General features: G+C 37.3%; 1 protein-coding gene across 3 annotated transcripts in view; it reads right to left on the bottom strand.

Moving 5' to 3' along the window:
• The window catches only part of TANC2 (tetratricopeptide repeat, ankyrin repeat and coiled-coil containing 2), a 321,540-nt gene that overhangs the window by 63,627 nt on the left and 242,851 nt on the right, over positions 1-15,062 (bottom strand). For all 3 annotated transcript variants that reach the window (XM_037070369.1, XM_037070370.1, XM_037070371.1), the window contains 2 exons: positions 12,595-12,728; positions 4,068-4,299 (listed from right to left, as the gene is read on the bottom strand). In XM_037070369.1, the coding sequence (XP_036926264.1) occupies positions 4,068-4,299; positions 12,595-12,728 (366 nt within the window). The remainder of the gene's footprint in view (positions 1-4,067; positions 4,300-12,594; positions 12,729-15,062) is intronic.

Genomic DNA, 15,062 nt, shown 5'->3' with positions numbered 1-15,062 from the left:
GACATATGTGTTTGGAAAAGAAAATATTAGAAAAGGTCTTTCATTTGTTTACTAAGTACTCAGGGTACATAATTTATTATAAAGTCACAGAATAATTCATTTAGGAATTCATTTTGTTTTCATCAGGTGTGAAAGCTTTTGTCACATATATATGCAATGTATGTGTCATCATCACTTCTCCCAGGTTATCAGATGTGAGACACTCTCAGCACTGCATTTATGAGAATCTGCACATGGTAATTCATTTTCTTTTATACTTAAAGTTCGAAAAAATATGTTAATCTTTTTCTGATAGCATTAAAGAGAACAGTATCATATGTTCCTTTGGAGTCTAAAGCAGTAGATAGGACTACATATGAATGCACAGTGTGAAGGAAGGAATGGAGGAACAGAGAAAAGGAATCTCATCTAACAGACAGATTTTAAACAGGCAGTTGGATCACAAGCTCTTACAGAACGAGGAGCCTCCTAAACTATCTCCGGAACAGCCTCAGTGAGACGAGACCCTGGAGTGATTATTATCCCAGGGGAGGAGAAGTCACAGGAAGGCCGCCAAGGTTGTGCACAGTTCCTCCTGAACTCTGTACTATCCCAAATGGACAAAATCAGTTTATCTTTAGGACTAGGCTGTTGAAGAAGGTTTGACAAGCTATCAGGCTTCTATTCTCATTAAATGCCTACTGATTTTTAAACTACATTGAACAATTAGAGATTTAAAAAATCCCCAGGTTGAATAAATTTTAGTACAAATGAATTGAGTAACAAGTAAAAGTCACTGGTCAGTAGGGCCCTATAGATTCAGAAGGGAGGAGGGCAGAGGGAAGAGAGAAAGAAGTCACTGGATGCCTGAAGTGGGAAATAGGTTTCATCTGAGGAGGAAAGAACTGAAGCTGGGAATAAAAGGAAAACTACAGACTTCTGTACAAGACTGGCTCTGTGAGCCTTTAAAAAAGTCAAGACCAACTAAAAGTCTACATATTTTGGATTTGCATTCTTTGCATAATTAATAAAACTTTATACTCCCCCCTAAAGTATAAACTTTAAATAAAGAAATTTAATTTCAATATCCTAAGTACTCTAAGTCAGTTTTGAAATTATGAAGAATTTTAACTATTACTTTCATCTGGTGACTTTTTAGGCAGCCAAATGAACTAGGGTTCCAGTTCTCACTATTAACAATGATTATTAATGAAATGGCATTCTATATGATGTAGTACTAAGAAAATACATGATTCCTTTCAGGAGTCCAAAGAATTAAGGAAGAGAGAGGAGCTGCTTGGCACTAATTGGGATTTACCCACACAGCTGGGGGTTCTTAGGTTCTTCACTTTGAGGACCTTGGCTCTTGTAAGTGTAATTGTGTTTTTAATTTCCATAGAGGAATATTCTAATTGCATTCTGCTGGGCAATATAATAGACCTATCCCTTGTTACTGAGCACAGTAGCCTGCCCTCACCCAGTGGTGTGCTAGAGCCGTCCTGACTGGTTCAAGAGACCACTGTAATATTTTCAAGAGCTGGTTGTTAAGCCGGTAGCCTAAAACTGGCCAAGGTGGGAATATTTGTTTACACAATGGAAACTGGCAAATGTTACAGGTTCTCCTCCTGCAGCTGTTTGTCAAAAATTTACCAGCTCACTGCTGTCTCCACCACTTCGATTATACTCTCCTTAACTTAACCCAGGCTCCTTCATAAGAAAGCAGTGATTTCTAAGTAGAGAAAAAGGGCTAAAAATAATGCATCCATTAAGATTTCCTCTGGGAAAAACATTTCAAACACATCCTTAATCATAAAGATCAAGAACATACTCTAAATTATGATTTAGACTTTAAAAAAAATCCTCACTCAAGAATATGTTTATTTATTTTAGAGAAAGAAACATTGATTGATCGCCTCCCACATGCTCCCTAACCAGGGATTAAACCTGCAGCCTAGGCATGTGCCTTGACTGGGAATTGAACCCACAAACTTTCAGTATACAGAATGACACTCCAACCAACTGACCCACATGGCCAGGGTTGATTTAGACATTTTAAGGAACAGAATAATTTGTTAACTAATACAATTAAATTTTTCTTGCATAAATTCCTAGTAGACATTATTCAATCCATGACTAAAGTAGACAATATATAATTTATTTTTTAAAAATATACATGCCCCACTTATGATAATTACATTGTTCTAAATCTTGTCTTTTAATAAAAATGTTTGAGACTCCCTTTGAAGGAGTTACTTAGAAATCACCTATTAATAAAGATGATACGAAGTGTGAAAAATATTTCATCTATTAAGAAATAAGGATGGCATACTCATCTATTTTTTAGGATTCAGATGAATAAAGGTAAAGAATTTTCAAATGTTAATAACGTTTCAAAACAATAAGAACTATTCCTAAATTTCCTTTCTCTTTGGTCAATGATGAAATTTCCCAATTATTAACTTAAAAGGTAAGGCCTTAATGATCTTTAGATTGTGCCTTTCAAACGCAAGCAGCTTTATAAGAATGTTCCTACAGATTCATTTTTAAACTTTTGTGGATTATTTAAATACATACTCTAATTCAGTAGCTTTTATAAGAGTTTACAGACAAATGCAGTTTTAAAAATTGCTACTTACATATTTAAATGTAAGAATATTTAAAATATAACTACTATCAACTATCACCATTATTTCATAGAATAAAAAATATTTTAACATTAAAGAAGTAGGAGAGACAATTTATCTAAACTTTACATATATGTATATGTAAAACTACAACTATATTTATAAACTTGCCAGGAATTCCCCATTGCCCTCACTTACATGTACACTTAACAGATACTTGAACTGTCTTCCTCACTTAAAAAGGAAGACAGTTCCTTAAATACTTAGGTACCTGAGCAAAATAGGAATTAGAGAAACAGCATGAGAACAGATGGTAGTAAGTACCAAAGTCAGAACTGAATCACAATGCATTCTGTATATTGTACAGGAATAAGCAAAAGTGAAAAGAAGGCTCATGTCAGACAACATTTTTGCTCAGAAAAGGTGCATATTACACATCCATTATCTTTCTTTTAGTGATGATAACAAATTAGTATGACCTTTCATTTCATATTGGTGACTGAGAAACTTCAATGTACAGAAAATACTTAAATATATTTACAGAGAGATTTCAAGATTTTAAAAAGTCTAGGGTACAGTAAAGCTAATAGGCAGTAGAGATATAGACAGAGATCATCAGAGTTGAGAAGAAAAATTCTGATATCTAAGTGACCCACATGGAAGCTGAAATAACTGGAGACAGTAACCAGAAGGACAGACACTATAATCACTTTTCTTTCTTATGAGCATCTCCGAAACCCTCAGGAAAGGTAAATAAGTCTCCCAGGAGCAATCCCAGGATGGCTCAGGAATCTCATGCTTACTCAAATCTTTTCCTTTAGCTTCCAGAATTGGCACAACACTGTTACGGGGACAAGGCAGAGATGGGTGAAGGAGACGGTTGTACTTAGGCTACAACCAACAACAGAGACGCCGAGGAAAAGAGGAGGAAAGGCATAAGCATGAGAGGGAGAAGGATTCCATTTTATTCCCCCTCTCCCATTAAAAAAAGTCTTTATACCTGTTAGTGGACAATTAAGTGATTATTAGTAAATACAGAGTTGTGCAACCAGGGCTGCCATTTCCCTTGACCTGAACTGCAGAGTAAAAAAAAGCACCAAACAGAAAGACTGAGGAGATTTCTAACCACGGAAGCTGCACAACGCCGAGTTGGAGCCACGGCTTTACTGGTTTATTTGAACTTCACAGAAAGAACTGGAAGCTCTACTATTTTTAGTATAAGAAAAATGCATTATATTTGGAAATGATAATGAGAATTTTTATAAAAAGAAGGAAGTAGTACTTCCTGTAGGTATTTTTGTTTTTCAAGTAAAATTGTTTATGTGTTAACTGCATACTGTAGGACATCAGCTACGGAACATTAAGTTTTGGCAATGTGATAAAAAAAACCACTTCCATAAGATGCTCCAGGTGAATGTGGGCTCAAAGCCTTCACCTTCCACCTTCTTTGTACCTCATCTGTACCTTTGTGGAGATTCTCCAGGGGCTCCAGGACTCCCCTCCGGAAAGAGGCCATGGGGTCTTGAACACAGGACCGAAGGCTCAGCATGCTCTGAAGGTGAGGCTCCCGAAGAAGCTGCTCCCGATAGGCCGCCAGCTGAGGGGAGCGGCAGAGCAGGGCAGCAACGTTGTGGACAAATTCTGGCACCAGGCAGGTGTAGGCATTATCTGCTTGGCAATAGTGATAGGCAACCACCTACAAAAGGAAGATGAGAATGCAGACAGGTTTATCAGCAGCAAGAACAATAGCCACGGTTATTATCTGCTCATTCTCTAATGTGGTCTTCTGTCTCCCCATTCCTCAACTTTTTCAAGTAAAAATAAAAGCTGCTAACTCGGAAAGTGCTTATCTAAGATCAGAAATTTGATAACATTTTACTGGATACATAGGATATCATAATTATTATCAATTAATATTTATAATTTGATAACTGAGTTTTCCCTCTGGGTCATAACAGGAAGCAAGCCTGAGAATAAATATTGACATTAATCTAATATTTATTCAGCATGGAGCACTACAGAAAAGAGTCTGATCTTATGCAAAACATTAGGAATAAAATATTCAGAGAAAAACCATGTTAGTCTCAACAAACACATGTAAGTCATCACTAAATTACAGTTCTGCTATAAACAGCCTGCAGCTCTGCTATAAAGATAAAATAATTCAGATTTAAGAATTATCATTACATATTTTCTGAGCACTTTTGAGACAAGAGGATCAAAATCAGGTAACAGGAAGAAGTAAAGGAGTGAGATTTTTGTTAAATGCAGGTTTTAAATTTGAAGAACTTAGAAATGTATGAGTCATAGTATCATCCAGGGTATGGGATGTCTGGGTAAGAACCTGGAGTTTTGAACTATGGACTTTTGTTTGTTTGCATTTGCAGAGCGTACTCTTTGCCTAAAGGGCAAGAGCAGAGGGTAGCTTTAACTGTCTAGACCATTCTGTTGTTTGGTGGTACCCACAAAAGTGATAGGATTGTGTAGATAACACACAATTGGCAGGGGAGATTCAGCTGGAATATATGGAAAGCACTTGGCATGGTGCTCAGCACATACCATGTGCATAATTACCTCACCATCATTGCCTTCCTCCTTTTCCTCTTGCTCTCCATCATCATCACTGTCATCATCAAGGTTCTATCTATTCTCTTTTTCAGCCACTAGCTTTGTGCCTATAGGCATTTGAGATTTGCCCTAAGAGCACTCACAGACATACTACTGGGTCTCCGGCTCTTCAATCACCTCTCAGAGAACAGCCATCCATTAAAGTGTCCTGCTTTGAACAGACTTCTAACCTGTAGGCGTGGTTGTCCTAGCTCTTTAACAAATGCTGGAAACATCATTTGAAAAAACCACTTGAAATCCCTCTCATTAAGCACAAAAAAACTGAATGTAGAAAATGTTATTACATACACCGGCAGAGACCCAACTGGAATTATCTTCTGGAGGGCAGACTCCTCGTAGTACAGGCTTCCCCTGCTAGGTGAGCGTTCTAGCAACCATCCTGTGTTAGTGTACCAGCTGGTGTTGTTGTGAGAGGTTGTATTTGGATTCAGTGAATTTTTAAAATTTAATCTTATTGTATGTTTTTTCCACTAAAAAACATACAATAAGGGGAATATATATCCCTCTCCTCCTAGCCAGTGAAATTTTTTGTGAAGACTCTTTCAATGTGTTTGCCCATTTCATGATGGGTGATTTGTGAGTGCACCTGCCCATACTGTGGTCAGTATTCAGCAGTTTTTAACCAAAAATGGCAGGATCCTCGGCCCCACCCTCCCTATTTACTAGATCTTGCCCCAAATAACTATTCTTTGTTTCCCCAGATGAAAAAAGTCCTCAAAGGGAAATACTTTGCCAATGTGAAAGAAGTGAAACAAAAAATGGCAGGAGCACTAAAAGGCATCAAAATTGATGAGTTCAAAACCTGTTTTGAGCAGTGGAAAAAATGTCTTGATAGGTGTATTATATCAAATGGAGAGTGTTTTGAATGTGACTGAAAGTTTAAACATGTAAGAATAAACACATACTTTTTTTATAAATAAATTTTGAGTTTTTTGGTTCCCCTTTCATATTTTTGTCTCTTTAGGGTAGATTCCTAGAAATGAGATGCTGGGTCAAAACATCTTTGTTTAGTACTTCCAAGTCTTCTAGAAGGGTTGTACCAGTTTTCATTCCCACCAGTATGGGGGCGTCTATTTTCCAACAGCCTCATCAATAGAATGTATTGATAGATGAAGATGACACCTTGGTGTTGTTTTAGTTTACATTTCTCTAATTATAAGTGAGTCTGAATATATTTCTAAATATTTGAGGACCGTTTTAAACGTGGTGTTTGTGTGTACGTGCAACTATCTCTTCAAGATAGTGATTTCTTTTTACTCCAAAGTTAAATTGTTGGACTACATGACAATTCTATTTTTAATTGTTTGAGAAATCTGTCTCATAGTGCTTATTAACTACTATTATCACGTATTTAACTGCCTCTTTCCTGCTAGACTGTGAAAACACACAGGTAATTTATTATATGTTTGTATTTAATGAACGTTCAATGAATATATACTCAGTAAATATAAATGCCAGTATTTTCCATTAGGAAATCGTGGGACATTCAACTGAGTGCTTATTCATAGTAATGGTTCCCAATCAACTTATCAGGTCAAATTAGAATCAGTTTCACGCGTCCAGAAATGAATTTTGCCGGGGAGTTTGAGCCACCACCGGCCCTCTGAAACAGAACAATCTCTGGATTAAATGCACGTGGCGGTTGTACTGTGCCTGACCTGCTTCTCCAGAAACTGCACATGAACTAAGTAAAACAGTTGCTTGTCTAAAATTTTGGTGTTCGCCCTGAGCTTCTTGGTAATCAGTGATCTATAAGTGAATAGTAATAAAAATCTATGGGATGCAACTATTTAGATCTTGAATTATAACAAAGCTAAACATTACCCAAAGCTCACTACAACTAAGTAAATAACAGGGTCCTGATTACCAGACATAGAAGCATACTATAAAACCTTTATAATCAAAATGGTGTGGTAAAGGTGAAAATGAGGAAAGGAAATAACAAATATAACATAAATAGTACCAAGTTCAACACACATTAAGCCAGCCTCTCTTTGACTGGTAAATCCTGCGTGTAGGACCACTTGGAGCTAACTGATTCAAAACCTGGAAAAGCTACTCAGGAAAGGCACTGAGTGAGATCTCTGTGGCCCTCTACTGTGATTATATCCAGAAGAAATATGTAATGTTAACTGGAATATACTTAAGAGATGCTAACCTAGCAAAATCTGTTGCTTTGACTGGAGGGAGTTTCTTCAATAAATAAAACTGTTCTAAAGTTGTGGCAAAAGCTCTTCAGTGTCCTTGATTAAGTAGCAGCACAAGAAACAGAAAGAATACTACAAAACAGCAATGACAATGACTGATATACAAAAATTGACACTAATAACTTTATCAAATCAAGAGGCTTTTCAAGGACACTTAATTTTCACATGTCAGCTTACTTCATCAAAGTACTAATTGATTTGTGAGCGCGGGCCTGCAAACCACACGATCACGGTTCGATTCCCAGTCAGGGCACAAGCCTGGGTTGCAGGCCAGTTCCCAGCAGGGGACTCACGAGAGGCAACCGTACATTGATATTTCTCTCCCTTTCTCCTTCCCTTCTCCTCTAAAGATAAATAAATAATTTTTTTAAAAAAAAGTAAAAAAAAAAGTACTAATTGATTTGAAAAACTTATTAAAAAGAATTTCTGCTTACTGGTTTGTTATAGATAAGAAGCAAGAGTGCTGATTTCTGCTCTATGCTTCTACAGTGCAAACTGGTACACTTGAACTCTAACACGTAGCACAATTACTGGGATAATACACAATCTTAATCTAAGGGGCCATTTCTTTATACAACGCTTAGGATAAATTTAAAATATCCCATCACTAGGTGCAAACAGGTGTGTTTATATATTTTGCTTAAGGAAGAAATAATTGTGAAATTTAAAATAAGAGGTCTGTTTAGAAGGTATGTAGCCATGTAATATGAAAAATAGAGACATTTAGTGAAATAGAAGATACAAGAAGCACTGTACTCAGGACAATGACACCTCAGTTCCATTCAAAGTAGGCACCTTGGGACCTCACATAGTTCTCCCAATTGCCATCAGCTGCCCTATCATACTTTCCTGAATTTCATCAGTGGCCTGAAATCTCTTCCCTTTCAAAGGCGATTTTAGTTTTGGGGTAAAGCTGGAAGTCACAGGATACCAAATCTGGGCTTAAGGGGGTCTGAGTCACTGGCTGATTTGATGTTTCATCAAAAAACTCTGCACGAGACATGATGCATGAGTGGATGCATTGTCGGGATGAAGCTGCCAATCACCAGTTTCCCATAGCTGTGGCCTTCTGAATCATCCAAATAGCTTTGATGGAGGAATGTTCAAACTTAATGCAAAATTTGATGTAGATTCGTTGCTTTACTTGCTCAGACATTTTGAATGTGATGGCCACACAGTACACATGCTCACGCAAAGGCGTCTATCACCTCTATTGACTCGTACAGTGAAGTTGTCATTGTTCACCCATGTGCAATCCAGTCTACTCTCCCTGGCTGCCAGGTTACATCAATGTCATGCAAACTGTTCTATTATATTAACAATGGATAGACTTTTTCCAGACAGACCTCATATACTCCTTCAGTAAGTATAAATAATCACCAATTTTCTACTTACAATATTTAACATTTTCCAAATATTGAATGTAAACATCAATTTTAATCTAAGGATCTATTTCTTACATAATGTTTATAATGGGCTTTTTTTATTGTAGAAAGGCCCATCTCTGGGTACAAAAAAATTTATTTATATTTTGCTTAGGAAATATACAATCATGGAATTTAAAATGTAATTACTTTTCAAATAGGTATAATAACTAATATCCTACTAACAATACTTAATATTTTCCAAATATTGAACATAAACATTTTAAAACTTCTTCTCTTGATGAATGAGTGACAATGTAGGGAAACTTAATTCTTTGAGCTCCTTCACCATCTGATGTATTATGTATTTGTTTGTTTATTGGTATCCTCCCAGCATGAGAATGTGAGTTACATAACATCAAGGATTGTGTCTGTTTTATTCACTGCTTTAACTTTCGTCTTACATTGTAGGTGTTCCAAACATACATTCTAAAGTGACTGTGATGATGGAAGCTCTCAGCATTCATTTATTTCTAAGATGACATTTACTCTGATTGTTCTAAAGAAGAGGCTGAAGCATTTGTAGAAAGTATTTATTTAAAAAAAAAAGAGAGATCTGCACCTGGCTGGTATAGCTCAATGGATTAAGTGCGGGCCTGCAAACCAAAGGGTTGCCAATTCAATTCCCAGTCAGGGCACATGCCTGGGTTGCAGGCCAGGTCCGTAGCTGGGGGTACATGAGGGGCAACCACACATTGATGTTTCCCTCCCACTCTTTCTCCTTTCCTTCCCTTCTCTCTAAAAAATGATAAATTAAAAAAAAGAAAGAGAGATCCTATAAAGTTGTACTGAGTTAATGATGAATATGAGGGAAATTACCTAGACTGTTTTCAGAAGCCCACTCATAGGTGCAGGCCTATAAGTGGGGACAATTAAAAATGCAGTTGGAGGAAACATGCTGTTTCTAGCTCTGAGATGGAGTGGATTTTATTAGAATCTTATGATATTGCAGATGACTCTGTTCCTCATTACTAATTAACCATGATAAAGAGACTGCTTTAAGTACTGGAGACAGACATTTTACACTCTGCTCTTTTCTTGAAAAATCCTCAAAAATAAGAGGGACAATGAGAGAAATGCAAACTCCATCTATAGGGATCTGTATTGATAATCTTAGATTATAATATATAAATATGGAACCTGTATGTATCATTCCTAAGTGACTTAACAAACAGAAGGAGGTCAAGTGAAGGCCAGTTTGAGGTAATAACAAAAATAAGTCAAATCATCTGTAAAACCTCAAAAAGCAAAGGGGTTAGAAATACCAGGAACTGTGGGAGATGGGGGCGAAGAAGGGAGTTGAAAACAGGAATTATTTGAAGTTTATATCAGGAGCAGTTAGATCCCCAGATCCCCATTTCCATTCTGCCCAGCAGGTGACCACCTTCCTTACCACCCATAGGACAGAGGATTTTATTCACTAAAGAAACCAAATCAGAGACAATCTACACTTAGGGACACCACACACAGAGCAGGTAGAGATAAGTTCAGGACTGAAAACAAGGGGCTGAAGTAAAAGTCTCCATAATCAACGGAGAAACTCTAGCCTTCTCATGCCTGGCTCCAGAATTCTGGCACCCAGGATATACAGCCTCAAGGGAGACTGATGGATTCTTTGCTAAAGAGAATGAACAGCACAAGAAAAGGCAAAACAAAACTAACGGACACTGACTTTTGGGTATTTACAATAAAGGTTGGTGGGTCATCTTAATACTCTATAGTTAAGATCTCTATATACACACAAATTTCCAAACAGTTTTTCAGTGCCTAATTATTAAAGAGATAAACTGCATTAATAAAATAAGAACAAGATAAAAGAAAAGGGAACTGGAGAGAAAAAATTTATTAGAAATTAAAACCATGATAGCCCAGAAAAGTTTTTTGTGGAAGTGTTGGAAGGTAATGTTGAGGAAATCTCTTAATGGTAGATCAAAAACCAAAACAGAAAAACAAAAGTATAGAAAATAGGAGAGAAAAGTTAAGAAAACTAGAGTACCAGTACAAATCTACTTTTTGACTAAAAGGAGTTGTAGAAGGAGAAAACAGAGGAAATGATATGAGAAAATTATTATTTTTTAAATTTTATTTATTTATTTTTAGAGAGAGGGGAGGAAGGGAGAAGGAGAGGGAGAGAAACATTGATGGGTTGCCTCTTGCATGCCCCCCACTGGGGTCCTGGCCCTCAACCAAGGCATGTGCCCTGATTAGGAATCAAACCGGAGACCTTTTGGTTTGTAGGACAATGCCCAACCCACTGAGCCAAACCAGTCAGGGTTGAGAAAATTATTAATAATAAAACAAAAACCAATTTCCAGAATAAAAAATATCTCCAGAGTTTGCTAGGTACCAAGAAAATAAATGAAAGAAAGACCCAAAACAATGGTGATAAAAAGAGGGCACTAAGAAAGAGAAAAAAGTTGAGAGGAAAGGTATATAAAAGATTAGAAATAAGAATAGTACCATATTATTTAATAGCAATAATGGAAGTTCAGGAAAATGGAGCAATGTCTTCAAAAATTTGAGGGAAAATAATTTTTAACTTAGAAATCTACACTATGTCAAACAAATAGTAAGTATGAGAATGAAATAAAGTTGCTTTTAGAAACATTAAGTCTCAACAAACTCACCTCCTATGCATTCTTTCTATGCATTTGGAAACCACTGGAGGATGTGCTCCACCAAAGTGAGAAATAAAAACCAAGAAAGAAGACGATGGGGATGAAAAACACAGAACAGAGGTGGTAAGAATTTCAAGGACAACAACAGGCGGCGGGCCTTGAGCAGCACGGGTCTAGACGGAGCTCAGTGGAGGGCTCTGGGGAGGGTGTCTCTGGGGTGAAAAATGTAACTGATGTGGGAAATTATACTGAGAGTTATTTTACAAAACTATTAAGGGGTATGGAATGACTTAGCCTTAGGTCTGAAGAAGAATAAGTGAATTTTAAAACAAGGCATTTCATAAATCCAGGAAAAACAAAATCGCTCAAGAAGGAAATTATTATCCTTAGTTGTTACCCAGTTCCACAGTGAACCATACTTGCATTGTAGAAACACTGGAAATACTACAATATGGATTCAGTCAAAAATCATGATAAAACTGCACTGAGATGAAGGAAGAAGGAAAGAAAAGAGCTAAAAATCATCCATAATAAGAAACAATATATAACGTATAAACTTGCTAAAAAAAAGTTATAGCAGTATATAAATGTTGATTAGAATATGAAGGTAAAGACCAGAGAAACAGTCCAAAGGGCTGCAAGTGGCTGCCTTTGGGAGAGGGCGGGATGAGGGATGGAAAGAACTGTAGGATTTTATTAGTCTTTGAGTATCATTTCATTTTCTAAACTATGTGCACATATTACTTTGATAAAAATAGAAATCTAAAACACAAATATATAAAAATATTACAGAAGTATAGTGTAGCAGGACAAATTTTGAATCAGGAATGAAAGTAAGAAACTACTGAATACTCATACTGTGATCTTGGATAAACCATACAACTTCACTGAGTCTCAACTTCCTTATCTGTTCATTCCTTTCCAACTCTAAGATTCTGGTTCTGTAATAATTAAGTATTTTTCTAGGAACAGCAAAGGAAAAAAACCCTTTTCGCCACGTTCTCATGGAATACCTGTTCATATTTTTGTTCACTTTGCCTAGGATCTCCTTACCTTTGCTCCCTTGATATTAAAATGAAACTAGCATGCCTACAACCTGGGAATCGTATTGTACCTGTGAGGCTAGTCTCCGCATAGCCTCCTCCTGCCGCCTGCGCATCTCTGGAGTTCCTGGACAGCTCCCACTGGTGATGGATGAGTGGGCTGAAGGTGGCTGTGTGAGTGGCAGCTCTCTGTTGGCATCCACATCTGGATTAAAAAGATTAAATGTTTGCATCAGACAATCAAAGCTCTGAACTAAAGGAAGACTGGGTTAATTCCATTTGTTCTATGATCCAGCAATTCTACTCCTGGGTATGTACTCAAGAGAAATAAAAACATATGTCCACACAAACTTGTACACAAATACTCGCAACAGCCAAAAAGTGGAAACAACCTAAATGTCCATCAAAGACAACTGATGAATGGTTAAAATGTGGTACATCCATAAAATGGATTATTACTTGTCAATAAAAACCAATGAGATACTGATCTATGCTACAATCTAGACAATCCTTGAAAATACTACACTCACTTGGAGAAGCCAGTTACAAAAGGCCATATGTTGTATAATTCTCTTTATATGAAATGCCCAGAAAATAGAATTTATATGGACAAAAAGTAAACTAGTGGTTACCACAGGTGGAGGCAGGGAATTAAGGGGAGAATGGAGATTGACTGCTAAAGGGCATGAGTTCTTTCAAGAGGATGGAAATATTCTAATATTAGATTTAATATGAGCAATCTAATATTGATTGCTGTATAATTCCAAATATATTAAAAAACACTGAATTTAGCAATTTAAAGAGGTGAATTGTATGGTATCTGGATTATAGCCTAACAAAGCTGTTTTTTTAAACAATTTCATTTGTTCATGCTATTTAGAAAATGTCTTACCTACTACCAGAAAGTACAGAATATATTTATGAATACAGATGATACTTTAAAGCGAGTACCAAGAATAAGTAGACTGTTAGTTGATGGTCAATAGGTACTGAAAAGGAGGAGGAATTAGGGAAGATAGTTCTCTTTTAATTCCCCACCAGTAGGACTAACTGTGCTGTCTTCCTTCCAACAGGCAAAGCCAATTCCCTGGTCACTGGATAGAGTTCTGAAAAATTGTAGAAGAGCAGGTGTGGGATAGAGCAGTGAAATAAGCTTGAAGAAACGTGTCAGTTGAGGTCAAGTTCAGTGACTGCCACTGTTATTTCTGTTGTTCACTCCCTCTGCTCACCCCATTTCCCTGTATTTGGTATGTGATTTTGTGGGTAATGAATGAATTATAAATACCCTGTCTTCTAGCTGTTTCCTTTTAAATATGCCTTCTTTTATGTCCACATCTTTCCTTTCTGTTTGGCATTCAGAGAATAGTAGAAATGAAAGTTAATAGGAAATCAGTGTGCACAGCAAATTGGCAAAACAGGCTCCTGAAATGAGCAGAGTAGGGAAGACAGTGGTTATGTACTGAACAGACGTTTGGGGGCTTGGCAGCTGTTGGCAAATGTCAAATAATAACTACACTGAAACTTTTCGTGTAGGAAAATATGGCCTTGTATTAGGCCAAGCTTCCCTAACTACTGTACTGAGTATGTTTGTAGTTAATGTAATAATGTCTAAATTATACAACAGGTCTATTTTCACAAAATGTTTTTGCTCTTTGTGTGTATGTATTGGGGGTGGGTGATGGTGGTGGTTGGGGAGACTGAGGGGAGTCAGGTTTGGGAAGGGGTGTGGGCGGAAAGCAGGATGACAGGCTAGTGTCTGCCTTGACAGCTTTTCATAACTTCCCAGGGAAATGACAAGGAGGGGGCGAGCTGGGGGCTGGTGTCTGTGGGGGAAGGCAGAGCCAAGCAATGCAGTACTGTAGGCTAAACTGCTCACATTTACAGCAGTGCTGCTCAGTGTGGAGGAGGCAGGGCCAGAAGAACGAACGAAAGAAGATGCAGAGATGGGGGGTGCTCCAAAATTTTCCACTTGTTTTCATTTCTACAACTACATCACTGGTATCACTGACTGAGGGTTAGGAGAGCCAGTGGCATTCCAAATAAACTTATCCAAGCTTAATGTAAATCAACCTCTGTAAACAATCAAGCCAACTCTCTATACAGACATCATTCTTATTCTGCTACTACCGGCTACATTTCAGTGCCAGCTCATACACAAACAGATTAATGCCAAAAAACAGCTTGCACGTCACATCAGTCACTTATCTTGACTCTTCTTAAGGACCAATGGTTTGTTTCTGGTTCAGAGGGCAGAGGTAGACTGCAGCTTGGCCATCAAGAGATTATAACACAAATTATTTCATTCAAGGCAACTGCTGGCTCTGGGTAATTCTGATAAATACATAACCACATATTCTACCTTCTCTGACACCTCTTCAAGTTTTGAAAGCTAACTATCAGGCCAAATCTGCAGTCTCAACACATGGATATTTAGCTCATGAATGAGAGTGGCCAGTTATTTTGGGAGTTCCTCTGGGGATAAAAGGCAATGGATATTAGAATTTAATAAACTACCTTGAAAGAACCTCTGCTTTGGGGA

This window comes from Sturnira hondurensis, unplaced genomic scaffold (assembly GCF_014824575.4).
Source record: "Sturnira hondurensis isolate 20B ecotype Veracruz unplaced genomic scaffold, ASM1482457v3 Scaffold0018728, whole genome shotgun sequence".
Taxonomy (NCBI): domain Eukaryota; kingdom Metazoa; phylum Chordata; class Mammalia; order Chiroptera; family Phyllostomidae; genus Sturnira; species Sturnira hondurensis.
Note: the sequence above shows the minus strand (reverse complement) of the source record. Positions and strands in the feature narration are given on the sequence as shown.